The sequence below is a fragment of the Octodon degus genome, unplaced genomic scaffold (assembly GCF_000260255.1).
Source record: "Octodon degus isolate 3935 unplaced genomic scaffold, OctDeg1.0 scaffold00121, whole genome shotgun sequence".
In the NCBI taxonomy this organism is placed as follows: Eukaryota; Metazoa; Chordata; class Mammalia; order Rodentia; family Octodontidae; genus Octodon; species Octodon degus.
In genome coordinates, this window is record NW_004524697.1 from 8562395 (window position 1) to 8583698 (window position 21304).

General features: G+C 38.4%; 1 protein-coding gene across 8 annotated transcripts in view; it reads right to left on the reverse strand.

Moving 5' to 3' along the window:
- Nucleotides 1-21304, reverse strand: part of Palld (palladin, cytoskeletal associated protein) — a 416234-nt gene that overhangs the window by 197779 nt on the left and 197151 nt on the right. For all 8 annotated transcript variants that reach the window (XM_004640245.2, XM_023700093.1, XM_023700092.1 and 5 more), the window contains 2 exons: nucleotides 16398-16517; nucleotides 13398-13743 (listed from right to left, as the gene is read on the reverse strand). In XM_004640245.2, the coding sequence (XP_004640302.1) occupies nucleotides 13398-13743; nucleotides 16398-16517 (466 nt within the window). The remainder of the gene's footprint in view (nucleotides 1-13397; nucleotides 13744-16397; nucleotides 16518-21304) is intronic.

The window sequence follows — 21304 nt, forward strand, 5'->3', positions numbered from 1 at the left end:
ATAATATTCAAATAACGGAACTTAACAAAAAAAAGGGATACAGATGAATGTCCATTTTGTATCTGTGTATTCAAAGTGGTTAGGACAGATATATAGTTACATTATCTTAATGAATAGAGGGATTTGTTCTAATGGTGTTTGTAAATAAGATATCATGTACAGCAATTAACCACTAGGAAGAGAGTATGCAATGTGTTAATTATTGAAACTGGCCTACCAGTTTGGTTTGAAACTGTCTCATTGCTATTTGTTTCTCAATAAAATTATGAAAAAATGAGATATCATGTCTGCATCTTGTACTCTAAATAACTACTATGAAGACAACAATATGCAATGTATTAATTATTGAACTGTCCTACAAACCTGTTTTGAAACTATCTCATTGCTACTTCTTTCTCAATAAAACTAATATAAAAAGTAAAATTTTATTTTTGAGACAAGGTCTTACTAAGTTGCACAAGACAGGCTCAAATTTTCGATGTTTCATGTTAGTCTCTAAGTAGCTGGGGGTACAAGTGTGTGTCACCATGGCTGGCTTGAGCCACAGGTTTATTTTGCATCTTCAGGCATCTTTTGTAAGAAAGGGGAGCAGCCCAATTTGGTGCACACAGAATGAGGAAAAGACTACAACAACAAGCAGCTTGTTTTTGCTTCTTCACTCCGTGCTTCCTCTGAGAAAACATGACTGAAGCATGCTGCTGCCACTTCTGTCGACTGTCAAGAGTATCAGTCACTGAGTCACAAAAGCAACTCTCTTGATGTTTTCTTGTGTAAGGACTGCACCGCATGGCCCCATAGCAAGTGGGAAAGCAGTTCCCCAGATCTAGAGTTCTGGGTCCCTGGTACTCACCAAGCTGAAGACATTTAATTATACTCAGCTTTCTCTTGAGGGACAGTGTCAGAGGCAAAGATAGTGGGAGATGCAGAAACTGGAGTTGATGCTGGAGCAGAATAAAAGAAATAAAGGTAAATGGAAAAGAGATGAGGAAAATGAAGATGGCAGGATGGCAGCAGAGAAAAAGCCTCTCCAATATTTGGATGCAGATGACAGAATATAGCTATATGAAGGAGAGAAGGTGGATAAATGTGGGTTTGTGGGACCCAGCAAGGACCTGAAGCAGGAATCAGAGCCCATGGGGAGAGTGAAGAAAGAAGCTGCAATGCAGAGGGGGGCTATGGCAAGAGGAGCTTTCTCTCTGAGCCTGGCTCACAGTACAGGGGGTCAGCTCAAGCCTGCAGAAGCAGGGTGACTGCTGCTGACCCTAAGGCATCACTGAGGAATGCACCAATGGAATGCGGCAGCAGATGCCATGGACTGTAGTGGCTGGTGAGTTATTTGGATTTGGATGCCCCCCAGGAGAAGGTGATTGGATGGCAGTCATTTTGGAGAGGGGCTCATGGAAGACCAAACTCAGAGCAACTGCAGGATGGTTCCATCTATTGGCTCCAAGCATCAGGGTGAGGCAAAGCTGAGTTCAAGCTGGGAGGAGGTCAGGGAGCACAAATCAAGCCAGCAGATAGCTGAGTTAGACCTAGAACAACCCACCTGAAGTGTTTTAGGCTGAAAAACTTGGGTCCAGGCCTCACAGCCAGAAACCAGAAGCAGCTTAAACTTCAGTGGAACTTGAGGCCCCACTTTGTTGGGCTCATGATAATCCTACTGCTGGCTTGCTGGAGTCAGTCAGCATGGAGCCGGGCTCTGTCTGCCTGCTGTGTCAACTGGTGAAAAAAGAGACATACCCTGAAGTGGAGACTTTTTTCTCTGCTTTTCTTCCTTTCTTTGCTCTTTAATTTCTCCCTTTCTTGATTTTTTTTATTGTGTTTATATGAAAGAGAACATTATTTTTTATTTTTTTGTTGTTAGTTTAGTTCTCTTCTTCTTTCTGTTTCTTCTTCTTCTTTTACACTAGCTCCCAAAGCTTAGCAATCCACTTTGATCTCCAGCCTTGCTTCTAATCCCTTTCTCTTTTTAAATTTCTCTGTTTTCCCCATCCCCTTTTGAATTTTCTCCCTTGAGGGTAAAATTGCCATATTGAGTGCATATTTACTTATTTATTAAAACCTGTCCACATGGTTGAAGGTAGCATAGTAACAGTTGCCATAGTTTGTCATTTCCTGGGGCATGTTTCATGCTGTTGTTATTATTGATTGTACTAACTTAGGAAAGATGACATAACTCCTCTAATCATTTGTTCTTCCTTGTATGCCAAGACTGAGATTGTCTAAGGGTCATAAATAATAGGATAGGCCTGTGCCAAAGAACCAGGGACTAGGCCAAATCGGTAGCAATTTCTCATCCCCAGTAACTTGAAGAGGTAAGCTCTTGCAACAGCCTTAAAACCTCAAAGGAAAGATATATCTGGAAGGCATCTCTGAGAAGTAGTCATTTCCTAAGGGTTCTTCATACTAGCAATAAAGATACCCATGGTAAACAATTTACAAGCATAAGTGCAGGACCTAAACTAAAAAAAAGCAAGAAAAGACACAGAAGCAGGATGCATTTCCAGACTTGTAGCTCACCAAAGGCAGACTGAGGAGGCAATGAGGTGGAACAACTTGAAAGTCCATCCACCTGAACTCTCTGAAGTGATAACAGCAAAAATAACAAAGCAGGTTAAGGAGTCTATGGAAAAAAATAAAATCAGAAATAATGTCTCAGGGGCTGGGGAGATGGCTCAGTAGGATAAGCGCTTGACTGGCAAACGCAAGGATCTGAGTTCAATCCCCGGTTCTGGAAAAAAAAAATAATAATGTCTCAAATAACTTCAGAGATGATGACCATAATGGAGGGCATGATTAGTGAATCTAGAAGATAGTGATAAAAAATAAAGTAACTTAGGAAAATGATGGAAATCATGAATGCCCAACATAAGAAAGAAAGAGAATCCATGAGGCAGATTCAAACACGCATGCAGAAGTTTAAAAATTCCACTGAAAGTATGTGCAGTGGAATGAACAAGATATATAGAATATGAGATATGAAACACAGGACTGGGGTTAAACATCATGAAAAGGAAGATTTCTTAAAAATAACAAAGGATCACAAAAATCAATCCAACAGTTGCTAGATGATGCCAAGGATGTCATAAGATTGGTCAGAGTAACTGACAGAGGAGGAGATAATGCAAATGACTCAAAAAACATGTTCACAGATTCCATGACAGACAAATTCCCAAGCATGAAAAAAGAATTTGACATACAGAGAAGTGAGGCATACAGAACTCTAGTTAGCCATGATAAAATAATCTACCTCAGGAGATTATTATCTACATATAATAGTCAAGATCCCAGAAATTCAACACAAGAACAGAATACTAAAACTTGCTAAAGAAAAAACCCAAATCATTTACAAAGAAAAGCCTATCAGAATTGCTGCAAAAATTTTGACACAAATACTTAGGAGAGTAAACTGAAATATTTCAACCCCTTAAAGAAAACAAACCCCACCTAAGATTGATGTAACCCACAAAACTTTCTTTAAAAACTGATGAAGAAATGAGATATTCTGTGACAAGGAACACCTGAAGAAATTCATAACCATCAAACCAGCACTTTAAAATGTTCTGAAGGGGCTGGAGAAATAGCTCAGTGGTCTAACGTGCCTGCCTAGGCAAGCTTAGGTAAGCAGAAGGACCACGGTTTGATCTCAGCCCCACATGTCCTACCAGCCCCAACCCCAGGGTTTGAGCTGGCCACACACACAAAAAAAAAATTCTAAAGGACATTCTATACAGAGATAATGAAGACTACATCTCCATATATCTCAACAGAATGAACCCACTAGACAAGGAAAACAATTAAACAGAGGAGGGAAATGGAGCCAGCAATAAGGAAATAACATGACAAGGATAAATCAATATATATCATTTATAACTACATATGTAAAAGAAGCCTGAATTCACCAATCAAAAGAAATAGTCTGGCAGAATAACTCAAGAAACAAGGTCTAAAAATATGCTGCATAAAAGAAGCACATTTAATTAAAAAATAAATGCATAGACTGAAATTCAAAGTATATATAAAAAAAAGCATGTGACAAATACCTGGAAAATAGCCGGAGTAGAGGAGCAGCTATCCAATTTGCACACAAAGTGATTTTAAAGACAACATTGATTAAAAGAGACAGAGTGGGTCACTGAATCCTTGTTAAGGGAACAATTCAAACATAATAGATAGGAGTCATAAATATATATGCACCATATACCAGCACACACTACTATATTAAACAAATATTATTAGAGGGGCTGGTGAGATGGCTCAGTGGTCTAAAGCACCTACTTAGAACAAGCTTAGCAAAGCACAGGGACCATGGTTCAATCCCCCAGCACCACATGCCAGCCAGCCCCGCCCCCTGGTGGGCTGAGCTGGCCACACACACACACACACACACACCCCACAAATAAATAAATAAATAAAATTAAAAAAATATTAATAGAGATGAAAAATCAAACATACACTAATACAATTATAATGGGGGTCATCAATAACCCATTGTCACAAACAAATAACAAACAAACAAATCAACTGGACAAAGAAAATTAATGAAGGCATACCAGAACTGAACCAAATTTTTGAACAAATAGACATGGTTTATTTGTTTACAAAGTGTTCCACCCTACATCATAATACACATTCTTCTTAGTGGCACATGGGATGTTCTCCAAAATAGACCACATACTAGCTCATAAAATGTCCTTAAGTAAATGAAAAGGAATTGAAATTATCCCATTCATATTGTCAGAACATAGTGCCTTGAAATTGAGAATCAATTGCAAAAGATACCCACAAAAAATTCATAAGCACATTCAAATTTAATAACACCCTTTCAAACAACTGAATGAGTCACACATAAAATTAAAGAAGAAATCAGACAGTTTCTATAATTAGATGATATGCAAATATAACATATGAGAAGTCATGGGACTCAGTGAAAACAGTTCTATGTAGGAAATTTATAACTGTAAATTTGCACATCAGGAGAAGAGAATGAGCTCAACTAATAGCTAATAGCCTAGATTGAACCTCAAGCTTCTAGAAAAAGAAGAGCAAGTGAAGCCCAAAGCTCATATGAGGAAGGAAATAGTAAAGATCAGAGTAAAAATTAATACAGTTGACATTAAGAAAACAATGAATCAAAGTTTCTTTTTTTTTTTTTTTTTTTTTTTTTCCAGTACCAGGGATTGAACTCAGGACCCTGCGCTTGCCAGGCAAGCGCTTATTCTCCTGAGCTATCTCCCCAGGCCATGTAGAGTCAGTTCTTTGAAAGATTAAATAAAATTCACAAACCTTAGCTAACCGTATCAAACAAAAAAAGGAAGGAAAAGCTCAAATCTATGCAATTACAAATGTAAAGGGTGAATTCACAATGAATCCTGCAGAAATCTAGAAGATAACTAATACTTACTTCAAGAACTGTATTCTAATAAGATAGAAAACAGAAGAAATGGACAGATTCTTAGATATATATGAATTAGCAAAGGTGAATCAAGAAGATATAAAGATTCTAAATAAACAATTATCATCAATGAAATTAAAGATATAATTAAAAACCTAGCAACACAGTAAAGCCCAAGTCATGATGGAGTCACTACTGAATTCTGCAAGAAACTTAGAGATGAATTCATGTTCCCATTGCTGAAACTCATCAGTGAAATTAAAAGGGTTGCAATACTCCCAGATTCATTCCTGGAAGCAAGCATTAGCCGATGCCCACGCCAGAGAAGGATGCAATCAAAAAAGAGCTACAGGCTGATCTCCCTACTGAACAGAGAAGTAAAAACCCTCAATAAGACATTAGCAAACAGAGTGCAGCAAATCATCAAGAGGTGTATACCCAATGAATCCTACCAGGTAGGATCCACTCCAGAGATGCAGGAATGGTTCAACATATGCAAATCAATAAATGTAATATACCATGTTACCAGAGCCAAGAACAAAAATCACATTATCATCTCCATCGATGTAGAAAAAGCTTTTGACAAAGTTCAATACTCGGGCTGGTGAGATGGCTCAGTGGTCTAAAGCACCCACTTAGAACAAGCTTAGCAAAGCACTGGGACCACAGTTCAATCCCCCAGCACCACCTGCCAGCCAGCCCCGCCCCCTGGTGGGCTGAGCTGGCCACACACACACACACACACACACACACACAAAAAAAAAAATTAAAAAAAAAAAACAAAGTTCAATACTCATTCATAATAAAACCTTACAGAGACTACATGGTCTTTATTTTAGTCTGATAAAATTATCTATAACAAACCAACAGCCAACATTATACTAAATGATCCAAAACTGAAAGCTTTCACTCTAAAATCAGGAATAAGACAAGGATTTCCACTATTACCATTCTTTTTAAAATATAATTTGGAAACTTTAACCAGAACAATTAGTCAAGAGAAAGAAATAAAAATAATAATAAAAGGAAAGGAAGAGGTCAAATTATCGTAATTTGTAGATGACATGACACTATATAGAATAGTGTCAAAAACTCCATCAAAGACTAGATGCAAAAAACAAAGTGAGTTGTGTAGTTGGAAAAAAAGTCAACATACAAAACTCAATAGCATTTCTTTTTTTTTTAATGCTTTATTATTTATTTATTTATGTATTTGTGTGTGTGTGTGTGTGTGTGTGTGTGTGTGGCCAGTTCAGCCCACCAGGGGACGGGCTGGCTGGCATGTGGTGCTGGGGGATTGAACCGTGGTCCCTGTGCTTTTTTGCTACACTTGTTCTATGTACGTGCTTTAGACCACTGAGCCATCTCACCAGCCCCTCTCAATAGCATTTCTGTACACAAATAACAAATTCACTGAGAAAGAAATTAGGGAAACAACTCCTTTCACAATAGCATTCACAAGAATGAAATACGTAGGAACTGACAATACCTCATAACAAAGGAGGTAAAAGACCTTTACACTGGAAATTACAATACTCTGTAAAAGGAGTTTCAAGAAGATATGAAAAAATGGAAAGGCATTCTTTGTTCTTGGGTAGGAAGAATCAGTCTAGTGAAAATAGCTATACTTCCAAAATTTTTACATAGATTTAATGCATCAAAATACAAGTAACACGTCTCACCGAATTAGAAACTATAATTCTAAAATTCATTTGGAAACAAAAGAGACCTAAAAGAGCAAAAGCAATTCTGGTCAACAAAGGCAAGGCAGGGGATATCACAATCCATGACCTGAAATCGTACTATAAATCTGCTTTGATAAAAACAGCATGGTTTTGGAATAAACAAACAGACCTGAAGATCAAAGAAATAGACTAGAAGATACAGAAACAAATTCAAATCTGTTCAGCCACCTTAACTTCATCAAAGGGGTCAAACACTTTCACTGGAAGAAAGATATCCTCCTTAATAAATAGTGCTGGAAAAATTGTATTTCTACCTGTCAAGGACTTAAAACCAGACCTATATCTTTTGCTATGCATTAAACAAAAAATGAAATGAGTCAAAAACTTTAAATATTAAAAGAGAAACACAATCTGCTGGAAGACAGAGTATGTGGACCTCTTGAAGTCATAGGTATAGTGAAGATGTTATGAACAAAACCCATCACACAGATCCCCGAGCCCACCAACTAGACAAGATGAGCAAAGCTCACCCTCCTGAGCTGAAACAACTTATAGACAAGAAGTTATCATTGAAATAAATGGTGGAGGGTCCAGGGAGATGGCTCAGTGGAATAAGCACTTCCCTGGCAAGCACAAGGGCCTGAGTTCAATCCCTGGTTGTGCCAAAAAAAAACTGAATGGTGGCAGACATGTCCAAGGAATATTGTGAGCATTTGATCCCTTTATGAATCTTGTGATAGATTAATATGTGGAGATGGCAACTAGTGGGAAACAGAACAACACTGGAATGGCGGTAGTAAGAGGAAACAGTACCATCACGTTGGATGCCTTGGAATTAGTTTAAATAATTAAAAACCTATCAACACAGTAAAGTTGAAAAACTCATGCCCCACCTCCAAGTGTGACTTTCTCATATTAAATTTTTGTTAAAAAATAAAACCCATCACACAAGAAATATCACATAGAGCCAACAACAGAGATCTCTTATTAAAAAGCTTTGCACAGCAAAAGAAACCACCAACAAAGTGAACAGACAACCCACAGAGTAGGAAAATCTTTTTCAGTTGTCCCTTAGATAAAGGACTAATAGCTAGAATATATAAAGAACTTTTAAAAAATGCCCCCAAATTTCAAGATCCAATCCAAAGATATCCATCTGAGACAAAAAGATGCCACTCAACTGAAGAGATGGAGTAGTAAATAAATATATGAAAAAATGTTCAACATCATTGGTCATTTCAGAGATGCAAATTGAAAGAATGCTGAGATTGCATCCTACTCCCGAAAGAATGACTATTGTTAAGAAATCAGCCAATAATAAACGCTGAAGGGGCTGTGGTGTGAAAGGAACTCTTCTCCACTGTTTGTGGTAGTGCACATTGGTGCAACCATTATGGACATTAGTGTGGAGATGCCTCAAAAACTAGGACTAGAGGTCCCATTGGATCCAGTTATTCCTCTTCTTGGTATCTCCCCAAAAGAATTAAAATCATCACACCACAGACATATATCTATACCCAAATTTATAGCAGCATGTATATATCCATACCCATATCTATACCCACGTTCATAGCAGTTTGTAATAGCTAAATCTTGGAAATAGCCCAAATATCCCTCAACTGATGAATAGGTAAAAGTGGGATGTTCTCTACTTAGCCATAAAGAAGGATAAAGTGGAAACATTTCTAGCTAAAGCGTTGGACCTTGAGATCATACTTATTTTTTTTTTTTTTGACGGAACTGGAGATTGAACTCAGGCCCTTTCGCTTGCCAAGGAAGTGCTTATTCCATTTGAGCCATCTCTCTGGCCCCTGAGATCATACTTATAAGTGAAACAAATTATTATATTTTTTTCTGGCATCATAAACCAAAAGTTTTAATAAAGACTTTAAAAGTAGAGTAGATATTGTAAAATAGGAAGAACATGTTCAAATGAGGAGAAATAGGGATGAGGAGGGGAAAGAAAGGCAGGGAAAAGGAAAAACAGAATAGAAGAAAAAATGGAAACTGCTTTTATAAATAAGAAGGGCAAGAGGAGTTGAAAGGAGAGGAAGGGAATGCAGAAGAAAAAAGAAAAATTAAGATATATCATACACAGATTTGTACACAGTACAAATTCTATACCATGAATATTATCATTATGATATATAAAAATGTACTAATAAAACTTATTAATTAAAAAAAGAAATCTGCAGCTTCAGCGCACAACCGAAATGTCCCACTGTTACAATTCCTTTTTTCCTATTAGGAAACTCACTGTGGGAGGGGAGGCTTTCTATGGGACGTAAAGATACAATAAGGCTGTAAACTGGGCCCGTCCTTTTCATTTGTAAATTGAACTCTCTCTTCTCCAGTATTTATTCACAAAATCCACAGATTCCACCCTCGAGGAAACTTCGTTATCAAGTGGGTAGCATACCTATAAACTTCAGACCTATGCAGATGATTTGCATTCTCACACAGCCCTTTAAAGGGTTACCCTGACAGTCTCTAGGAATACACATCCCAGACAGGCTGTCCTGAGGACATTTAGAGGCAGTATCAAGCCCTCAAGCCCAGACCTGAGGGCCCCTCTCCCAAACCCCATTTTCTGTGTGTGTACTTTGATTCTGCTTACTAAAATTTTCTATTCCTCTCACTGACATAGTCAACAATGCTATTCCATGGTGCGAGCCTACAATCTACACTGTGTGTGGGGTGAGTTGTGGTCCCCATCTCCTCTTTGGGGAAGACCTTATGGGGCCCTGTCCAGTGACCACGCCTCCAGGATCCTGAGCGGAGAAACTCACCCTGATGGCCAAGTATGACAGACCTAGGGGACGTGCAAGATGCTTGCCGATCTACTGATGAGCATTTCTACTTGATAACAGGAGCTGGGGGCCACACTTAGAGCGAAGAGCTAATGCTATTTTCATCTCTTCCTATTAGCCATCAATTTGTTTTTTTCTCTCCCCATGATCAGCATTGAACCTGTATGAGACGAAACACTGCAGAGATTTTCTTTTTGAAAATAACTGTTCCCACCCAGGAATCGCACAATGCTACACCATTTTAAGCTTTATTATGAGAATAAGCACTTCAGTTCTGATTTCTTGCCCCTCCTATTTGTTTCCTACTAGTTTGGTTACAGATGATGAAAATGCATGAAATACAGAGAGCCCCCCAAAATAAAATTCTCCTTGAAAAAAAAATAATCATAGGGTTTTGAAATAAAGATTAGAACAAATTATTTTTTTCACTGCTGTCCACAAGAGGCACAAAAGTACCATTTTCTTCCAATCTATGAAAAGAAACACATGTGTAATAGTTTTTTACTTGGCTGTTACCTGTAGTCATTAATTATTCTATATTATTTGCCGCTGTCATTTCATGGTATTTCCCCCATTAATTCATACAATGTTCTAAACAATGAGCGAATCTTTTCCTGAGTGATCCTGATAATGTGGTAGGCAGCTGAGTTAGATAGAAACACTATCTAACCCAGTCAGACAGGGCTGGGCCCTCAGAAGGAGCCAGTAGGGAAGACAGGACCCTGCAACTTTGGGAGACAGACACCCCCGCTGTGGGCCAGACCTCAAGACAAGAGATGAGACAAAGGATTACCTCTCTAAAGGTAAACATCAGGCATTGATATTCTAAATAGGTCTCTATCACTTTAAAAAGGAAACAAAAGGTCACTAATCCAACCCCCTACAGGAAAAGCCCCAGGTCAGTATTCTTGCTGGCTTGCTACATGACTCACTTCCCCATTTGATCCTGATCTCATCAATTTTATCTGAGCAATCGTGCTTGTAATCTTATTGGTTGGCTATAGTTTTGTCCCACCTCATGCTCACCTAGTGAGTTCTCACCCTCAGACCCTCCTCACCTCCTGGTTTTGCTCTATAAAAATCCTTAGAAAAGACAGATGCCTTGGTAACCTGCTCAAGTCCCCTTTGGTTCCCCTTTTGGACAGAAGCTTTCTTTCCTCCAATAATTATGCTCTGCTCTTACTTACCCCCTCCATTGTTCCTAGAATTCACTCTTCAGTTTTAGAGAACATGAACTTGTCCCAAGTAGCTTTCAGGTGGGGAGTCTTTTTCCCCCACATCAATAACAGAGAAAGATTGGAACCCCAGAACCTCAGAACACACCAATGGCACAGGTCACCTTGTGAGTTTGAGGAGGAGAAAGCAGAGAGTAAGAACTGTTTCTTTAATTCTGTTTGTATTATCTGAATTCTCACATCAAATTCCATTTATTTTGTAATTAAAATCAACCCAGTAAGTTATAAATCATAGGAAAATGGAAAATTTAATATATATTAGAATCGTTATTTTCTACCTAGTTAAACAGCAGGTACTTTATGCAATAAGAAAACAATTAACTGATACTGTAGGAAAATACCTAAACACACAAAGATTTTAGGAAATAAATAGTAGGTCAATCTGAAACATGTAAATGTATTTCAAAGTACCAGGGTTTATATTAGGCACCTGCTCTTTTTTCCTAAATTTCCTCTTTACGGAAGAGTGATTTCTTCAGTATTTGGTCTCCGACACTAAAGATCCCTTTTCCTGCATCTTATTTTACCTTGAAAATCTGACTCATAAGCAAATAATGATGTCACTCTTCAAACTTGTGCTAAATCCACTCATTCTCTTAATAACCACAGAATTGTTTTGTCTGTCCTTTGTAAGTATAACCCTCTCCACCCACAGCATCACTACAGAGGGCTAAGAGCTGAAGAGCTGTTGAAATGCCTGAGATAAGGAAGGTTGTAAATGCCTGTTAACAGCTCCTCATGTTTACCCATCTACGATTTATATTCAATTTATGATGGTCATTATAGTAGATACACTTAACTTAATCAAGAGCACAGTCAAGTCCTACTCATTAAATACATTCATCCTTTCTTTCCCAGGAGAACAGGTACCTTGTTTCATTAAAAGCATTGCAAATATATATTCAAAATGGAAAGATGAAAGAAGCCAGCAGGGCCAATTAATTTTATGGCTGGTGCTCTAAGAGTGTAAATCTCTTTTATTGCTGCTACGTTTTAGCTCATTTTACCTGCTTAGGCTTTTGGTGGGCCTCGAACGCAGGTCTTAAGTGCTCACCTATTACTCTGGCATACACAGACTTGGTCAGTAGCCCTACTGCCTTAAAAATAAGCTAGAACAGAAAACAAACTTAACTGTGGGGCGGTGATAGAAAGCTGCAACGGAAGATTATCCAGACATGTATTTGTATAAAATTTCCTGCCTATTTCTTAGCTAATGGAGTGCTTTGAGCTGTTTTGCTACTCTGGTAGTCTACTGATGTTCACGAAATAAACAATAAGATGATATCCAGACACAAGGCATTCTCTGTTTTGAGAATCTTACACATTTTAATATCTCTAACAAATGAGCTGAACATAGAAAAGGCAACTGATGGTGCAGTACTAAGAAGACAAAGAAGAATTCCTATTTTCCAGAAATCCTTCCTGTCCCAAGTCAAAAACATCAGATATCATGCAGAAATAGAAGGTGCTTTCCCACATTCTGGAAAATTCATTCTCATGGAAATGTGACCTAGTAGAATACATACACATTCAACACAACTCTTACAGTTCCCCTGACCTCTGCCAGGGCAGTAATTCAAGGTCTGTTACACTATGAGAGAACCTTTTGAGTTAATGGATTTTTGTCTCTCTCTGACACTGTAATGGCTCCATTCGTAACAGTCCCCTGCTGTGTGGTGCCAATGGAAACAGCCATGCAAGGTTTATCATCCTAAGAAAATACTGGAAATCACATATGAAGGTGGACTACGTAGCTCCGCGGAATTCTGAAGTCAAGCAGCTTGTGTGATTGAGGGCCCTCTTCTACCCGAAGAGCCTAACCATCTCTGGTTTCACTCCCCTTGGGGGACCTGCATGTTGAATTCCCACCCTTTTCTTTTTGTCCTCTTGTCTGTATCAGATCTCCTTTCTGATTCCTACGTTTAAACCACTTGGCAATGCTTTTGGAGAAGGCCGAAAGGAGTTTCCCCTTTCTGTCCTGACTGGGGCGTGGTTGCAAAAGGCCACGGCACTCACAGATATTTTCACAGCCACAACTTTTAGCAAAGGGCAGGTTTAACTAAGCTTCTCACTCACTGTCTTTATTTTTAGGTATCTTTTATATTTTTCAAGGACCCCACTTAGCAGCAGGGCTGCATCACTCGGGGACAACTTGCCTAAAGAAGGAGTAACTTACCACAAAGTTGAATCCAAGCAAAAGCTTTTTTTCTAAAGAGAGAGGAAATTAAGCAGCAATATGGAAAGAATTATAAAACCATGCAGCAGCACTCACAGTTTTGGTTTGGCAAACAGAGGTGGTGGCTCCTTAGTCGGTGAAAGCAGGGCAGCTGGTGTTGGTAGAGACTTATTTCCTCCGTTAGCTTTGCCGTTGATCAGTCCATTTACTCCATGGCTGGGATGGACTCCATTAGTTTCCCTCTCGGAAGAATTGAAATGCATTTGAAGGGCTGCCATACTGAGTCCAAAACCAGGGCTATTCACCTGCTGGATCTCAGGTGGTTTCTTGGAAGCCAACTCAAAGGAATTTGTCTCCAAGGTTGGAGGGGGAGGTGGAAAATGTGGGAACTGATCGTTGTTGGATTTTCCTATTTCATTGTAACTATAGCTGTCTGTGTTGGCTAAGGAGGGGAAAGAGAGAAAAAAGAATAAGATGCTATTAGTTCAAAAGGTAATTTTCACACAGTCAGAGTTCTAAGAACCCCTGTGTCCTGTCATTAGAGAAGAGGTGTGTGCTGCTGGTTCTGGACACAGAAGCCCAGGTCTTCTAAGCTTGCTTTGAGGGACTGCTACGTGTCTCATTTCCAGGCTGAGCTCACAAGTGGAGACATTACCTGCCAACTGATTCATTAGCAAGTTTTAAAGGACAGCTAAATACAAGACTCAGTTAAAAAACAATGGCAGCACAAACAGTCTCAACCAATGTTTTGGCCTTTCACTTTTTAGCCCATGGATCCAATGGAATATCCTACCTGTTTTTGTCCACAACAGTAGCTCAAGCTATAAAGGTTTTATGTGGATCCTTTCTATTTTAGAGCTAAGGAGGTAGAGCTGAGCCGCTTAGAACACCTCTTGGAATTACAGAGGCCAAAGGTAACTTGTATTAATCTCATGATGTCTCAATAAATTTAGTACTAAAATGTTTGTGGAAGTTCTTCTTTTCCTGAAGCACATAGACATAACTTCAAGTGAAATGTGTCACAGTCTCATAGAACAATATTTTTTCACATCAAATGACTGCCCCAACCACACCTCAGTTTAAGAGGTTTTAAAAAAAATTTTCCCTTCAACAGAATGAACGTATCTTGAGATCTAGTCTTTGGGTCCCCACCTTGTCCAGAGCCCAGCAGAGCTCCTTCCATGCTCCCAGAAATGTTTACTGAAGTGACCAGAAAGCTGAAAGTGTTGATTGATTATGTTGGGGTTACCATAGATTTCCCCCAAAAGAAACAGAATGTTACACACCAATGTTAGCCCCTGCAACCCAGGGCCCAATCGTGCTGTTGAACACTGCAGGGTTGCTGAGGCTGTTTGATAGGAAAGTCTTCAAGCCAACTCAGAATCAAAATACTGGCTCACTTCCTACTAGACAGCTCCTGTTACAACCTTGGTGGTACCCTTGACCACTTACAGAGCTCATCCATTAAACTATTTCTTCACTAAGGTAAACTGAATTTCTACTCTTCAGATAAAAAAGCCTTTGCAACTGGTACTCTTAACATCCCCAAGCAGTTCTGCTTGTGCCTCTGCTGCCACCTAGCCCCAGGTTCTTCCTCTTCTAGGAATCAAAGGCAATTCAATTGTGCTCCTAAAGTCTGTTGAAACGACTGGTTTATTCCTTACAGTGTGAACTACGACTTACACAGTAGACTCAAAGAGATATTTAAAAAGTCTTTGTGCAATTATCAACAGAGATGAGGACATCAGCACAAGCTAATGGGAAGCTTCACAGCAATAGTATACACACTTCAGGAAAAGGAAAATTGTTCGGTATTTTTTTCAACAGTTGGCATTACCCATGTACTGGGGACCCTAGAGGATACTGTATATAGCAGAAAACTCATAGCGTGGCTGGCTCTGAGAGAAGAAACTGAAAATGCATGTGCAGTAATGGCAACGACCAAGGTTACCTAAGCAGCAGTTCATTGTATTAATAAATAGGAGTTAATGGCCACCACTTCGAGCACCTCTTGGAATTGCAGAGGCCAAAGGTAACTTATATTTTTCATGATGTCTCAATAAATTTAGTATTAAAATATTTGTATAAGTTCCTCTTTTCCTGAAGCATATATATATTTTATTTTATTTTTTTCAAATTTTGCAGTCAACTAAATAGGTAAATTAATTAAATAAGAAGCTGTTTCATATTTCATTCTCTAGTGATTTTTGAATTTAGAAAATGTCTATATATTTTTGTCAACTTTTTAATTTTTATGTATGTGGTACAAAGTCTCACTACACAGCTCAGGCAGGGCTGGTACAGCTTGTGGTGCTGAGAATTGAACCCCGGTCCCTGCCCTTACTTAAGTAAGTGCATAGTTTGCTGAGCTATCTCACTGGTCCCTACATATGTTTTTATTATTTATTTATTTATTTTCGGAACCGGGGATTGAACTCAAGCCCTTGCGCTTGCCAGGCAAGTGCTTATTCTACTGAACAATCTCCCCGGCCCCCCTACATATGTTTTTAAATATTGGTTTTAATACTGGAATATATTGCTTTATTTTTCATAGTAAAGTTATATACTGTCATGAGTTATACCATCAATGAAATTTGATTTTTAAGACTTGCACAGTTCTTCCGAATTACACCAGATTTATCTCCGATGAACTTTTCAGAAGTTCCAATGGAGGATTAGACAATGGTGTACTTGTAAAACTAGTACAGATTTCACAGGTTTCCACCACTGAGAACAGAGGCTGCACCTCCGATTTGGTGACCTTCTGAGGTGAATGCGATCCTAAATCACCACGAAGATGTTTGGAAACCAGCTCCTTTTTCTCCTGGACCAAGGTGGCACTATTTAAACAAGCACCCCCAGAGTACTCAGTTGTTCCGCTGTCCTTGTCTTGCTTGTAGCCTCCAGTCCCACCCCTTCCCACTCTCCTCCCCGACAGCCTTGTGCTTTCTGATGAAACGTCCGATTGTTCTAGAAACTCCTGGAGTGGCAGCCAGGATTCCGAACCGCTGACAAGCTACCTGGAACAGTTGCTTCCCGCGGGAGCGAAGCACGCGAGGCAGAGCGGAAGCCAGCCGCTCTTCACTCCCCACATACCTGAGGTGACGACCAGCTGGGCAGTGCTGGTCACTGATCCGAACTCGTTTCTTGCTGAGCAGGTGAAGATCCCTGCGTCTTCAGGAAAAGTCTCAGCAATAACCAGGGTGCAAATCTCCTCTGGAAATGAATTTATCAGAGTGAAACAATTAATCACGCCTCCTTGAGCCAGTCACATCCTCTTTTCCAACCTCCTCGCCAACAACGCAAGAGTCCCACTTTTTTTAAAAGTTAAAGAGATAATTTATTCATTTCTTTATTTTAGTTGACCTTGAAAACCTGGAAACTATAAGACAGAGTTGGAGAGAAAGTAAGGGTCGATTGCTTACATGTTTCAGTAGGAGAAAGTACATGAATAGAAATGAAGCAGTACTTAGGATTCTGCTTTTGTTTTGATTGCTGTTATCTTATAGTTGTTTTAATTAGCATATACTTACAATATATAACAATGATATTTATCTTGGAACTTTGTATATATACATATTCCATTGTAATCTTTTTTTTTTTTTTTTTTTTTTTAACTGGGGATTGAACTCAGGCCCTTGCGCTTGCCAGGGAAGGGCTTATTCTACTAAGCCATCTCCCCCGCCCCTTGTAATCACTTTTTAAGCAAAGATTCTACTCATGAGCTATCTAGCCCACTGTCTATCTCCTAGTAGCAGACAGTTGAATAATGGTGGACAGGGGCAGGAGCTGTTGTTCAGAAGGGATTGATTTGCAGATATTCAAGATGGGAAAATTCTAGATTTTTGCTGGACAACATTGCTGATAATAGTTGACAATAGTGTACTGTACAGAAATTTAAGTAGGTAGACTTGCATTGTACATTTTATTACATAAATAAAAAATAAGAAATATATTAAATATTCACATACTTAAATGCTAATTTAGAGAAAACATTGTATCATAAATTTAGAGAAGTTCATATGAGATAGATTGGTTTTTTCTTCAATACTAGGAATTGAAACTGGGCCTCACACATTGTAGGCAAGTGCTCTACTGTACTACTAAACAACACTTCAAGCAATTTTAAAAATTTATTTTGTGACAAGTTCCTTTTATATTGCCCAAACTGGCTTCAAACTTCCTGTCTTCCTGCCTCAACCTCTCCAGGACCTGGGATTAGAGGAGTATACCACCTGCTCAGTTTAGGAATGATTTTCATGATAAGGAATCTTCCTCCCAAGAACAGCTCCAAAAGCTTTTAGAATTTATCTATCTACTTGCTGAGTATTATTAAGATCATGTTGTCATAATATTGTACAGCTGCAGACATGAGAACATAATTTATAATTTATAGTCCTATCCTCATGTTGTTTGTATTCTTAAAGGGGTGAGTCACGTCCTCTCACAAGGATTTGAATTAGAACATCTCCAGGTCTATTCAAACTCCAAAATTTGACATCCTTTGTGCCACAGGCCATAAGGATAGTTTAGTCTTCTTTCTTTCCTCCAAAACCATGTTGTCTTCAAAGACAGTTAAGCTGACGGCAAGTTAAAATGTTCATTAGGAAGTGGTATTTTGTAAAAATTTCTTGCAATTTAAGATGCAAATAGGACATACACCCAGAATAAAATTTTTTTATTTAAGTTAAAACAATTCCTGAGAGTAAGAAGAGGAACAATCCTATTGTTTATGTTTACTTCAGTGTTCTGAGGGAATTACAATTCTAGTTGACTATGTGGTATTAAAAAAAAACAACAACACAAATATCAGGTACATTGTAATTATCTTATTATTATAAAGATGGACATTTCTGCGTTTTTGTACACTTTTTTTTTGTATGAGGAATCAAACTCAGATCCTTGCTCTTGCCAGGTAAGTGCTTGTGCCACTGAGCTATATCCCTGGCCCTCTCCCATTGTTCTTGTGGGGTTTTTTTGGTGGAACCAGGGATTGAATTTAGGCCCTTGTGCTTGCCAGGGAAGTGCTTATTCCCCTGAGCCATCTCCCTGGCCCCTCCCATTCTTCTTGACAGTATTGTAGCTCCTCTTATTATATCTATAAAGATAAAATGAATCATATTTTCCTGAATTGTCATCTTTTCACTTATATTGTATTTTTATTTGTAAAAGTTTTATTTTTGATTATATACTATACAAATATATGGAATAAAATTTAAAAAGTATCAACAGATGTATAATTCTCTGCTTTTTAAATAATTATACTGGAAATTTCATGAGCGAGTCAAGCATGGTGGGACACACCTGTGATTGCAGCACTTGGGAGGCTAAGGCAGAGGACTGCCTCCAGTGTGAGACCAGCATGGGCTACATAGTGAGTCAATGCTAACCTGAGCTATGAAGTGAGATCCTGTCGCAAAAAACCAAAACCAAATTTTTTTCATGAGTGATTGAATTTAAAATAAAGATTATATATACAAACTAAATATATATAAAAATGATATATGAAAAACTATGTATTTGAGTTGGTATTGTTAGACTAAAACTTACTACAAAGAGACAACAGAACTATAGTAATGCAGAGGGACAGATAATTTTAAGTTATAGGTATATTCCTTTTTTGGTGCATCAGTGTCTGAGAACCCCAAAAAGTCCAGCAATCTCAAAAGCGCTCAGTGGCATTTATTTCAATTAAAAGGTACTTTGAGTTCTGAATAACATTGCTTTGTTTAAGATGCAAGAACATTGCTTTTTCTTTTAGTGAAATTATGGCATCACTGGAAACTTTGTGTGGTGAATGTGGTGAAGAATACTGGCTAAGGAAAAACGGAGCTCTAGTCTTTTCATAGTCAACTGAAACACATTTTGGGACAGTCCAATGTGGCCTTCCTGGATTAGACTGCAGTAGTTAGTTAGTTCTGTCTATGGCAACCTGAGCCTCATCTGGTTCGAGTGGCAGCTGACCGTGACTTTTTTTCATGTCTCATCACTGAGTAATGTATTCTTTAAATTTTATGATCAAGACAGACCTTTCAGACGTGTGTGGTGCTCCAGTGTGAATGTGGACTTGTATTGCCAGAACTATACAAAATGGTCTGGCTTTCCCAGTGTTTACCTATGTCGAAAATAAAGCTAATTTGGTTCAATTTAGCAGCACAGCGGTTGATTCAGCAGCTCATACACTGAATTGGCCCCTGTGCAAGGATAATGTGTGAACTCATTGAGCGTTTTACATTATTTACATCATCAGTTCTTATGGCATGCCAATGTGCAGTTGTTTCTGACACTATTAGTGTTGCTGATTCTGTTGCCATGGCCAGGGTGGAGGAGTTGCAGCTATTAATTGCTTGTCTCTCATATCTGGGTTGCCTTTGGGTCACTAGCAATATTTTAATCCATTCCTGGATTCTTGGGTGAAGAGCCAATTATACTGCATCCTCCCACCCCAAATTAACAGAGGTGGTTCAATCTTGAGGCAGAGGCAAAGGCTATAATTAGCCACACTCAGAGTGGGTCAGTGAAAAGCCAACATTAACTGAAAACATCTCTATACTAGCAATGAAGTCTTGCCATTATAGCTAACCCACAAATTTCAGCTTAAAACAAACAAACAAAAAGGATAAGGAATGTTTGAAAATGAAATAACTGGGCTGGGGAGACGGCTCAGTAGGATAAATGCTTGACTGGCAAACGCAAGGATCTGAGTTCAATCCCCGGTTCCACAAAAGAAAAAAAAAAAAAAAAAAAAAGAAAATGAAATAACTGCAAAAACTCCCAACTTCTTCAAAGCTGATCCATGGGGCACTGAGAGGGTGGAAATCAAAGCCACCTAGTTGGATTATTCAAAATGATAAAAGAGGGGAATGAAACAATAGATCATCAAGGTGCTCAGAGAACTCAAAGAAGATACAAGTACACAGATAATAAAATTAATAAGGCAAATGAGCAGTGAGTAACCACTGAATCACAAAATAAATTAAGGAGGAAGTTAGACACGTCTTAGAATCAAACAGTAATGCCCGTACAAACACACAAAAACTTTCAGGGCAGAAAGAAAGGAGACCTAAGGCATTTCATACCTATGAAAGCTGCATCGCAAAAACAGAGTAAAACTGAATAAATAACCTAGTGATATACCCCAAGGCTCTAGAAAAATAAGCACAATTCAAACCCAAAGCTAGTATAAGGAAGAAAATTATAAAGTTCATGGCAGAGATTAATGAAATCGAGACTAAAACACAGTACAAAGAATTGTCGAATCCAAGAGCCAGTTCTTGAAAAGAATAGAAAAAATAAATCCTTAGCTAATCTTATCAAAATAAGGCAAGAGAAGACTTAAATCAATGCAATTGATGAAAAAGTGTACACAGATTATTGCAAAACGGTGTTCCAAAAAGCTGGAGATGCCAGAAAAGGTGGATGGATTTCTTTGCACACATAAATTATCAAAACTCAACCAAGAAGATATAAAAACCCTGAATAATTCACCAAGAGAAAATGAAATTGCAGCAGCAGTGGCAGCAACAACAACAGTAATAATAATAAATCCTTCCAACTAAGAAAATCTCGGAGTACAGTAGAGCCACTGCTGAATTCTATAAGAACTTCAGGGAAGACCTAATGCTGATACTCTTGAAACTGTTTAGTGAAATCAAAAGAGAACAAGTACTCACAAAGCCGTTCCTGGAAGCTAGCATTGCCCTGATTCCAAAATCAGACAAGGGCTCACTCAGAAAAGATGATGTAGACCAATCTCAGTAATGAACATAGATGAAAAAAATACAGGCACACAGAATGCAAACATCATTAAAAAGATCATACATCTTAACCAAGTAGGTGTCATCCCAGGAATGCAAGAGTGGTTCAGTGTGTATGGATCAGTAAATGTGATGCTTCACATAACAGAAGCAAGGAAACAAAAGCAAATGATAATTTCAATAGATGTACAAAAAAGCATTTGATAAAATCCATCATCTTTTCATGATGAAAGCCCTGTAGCAATA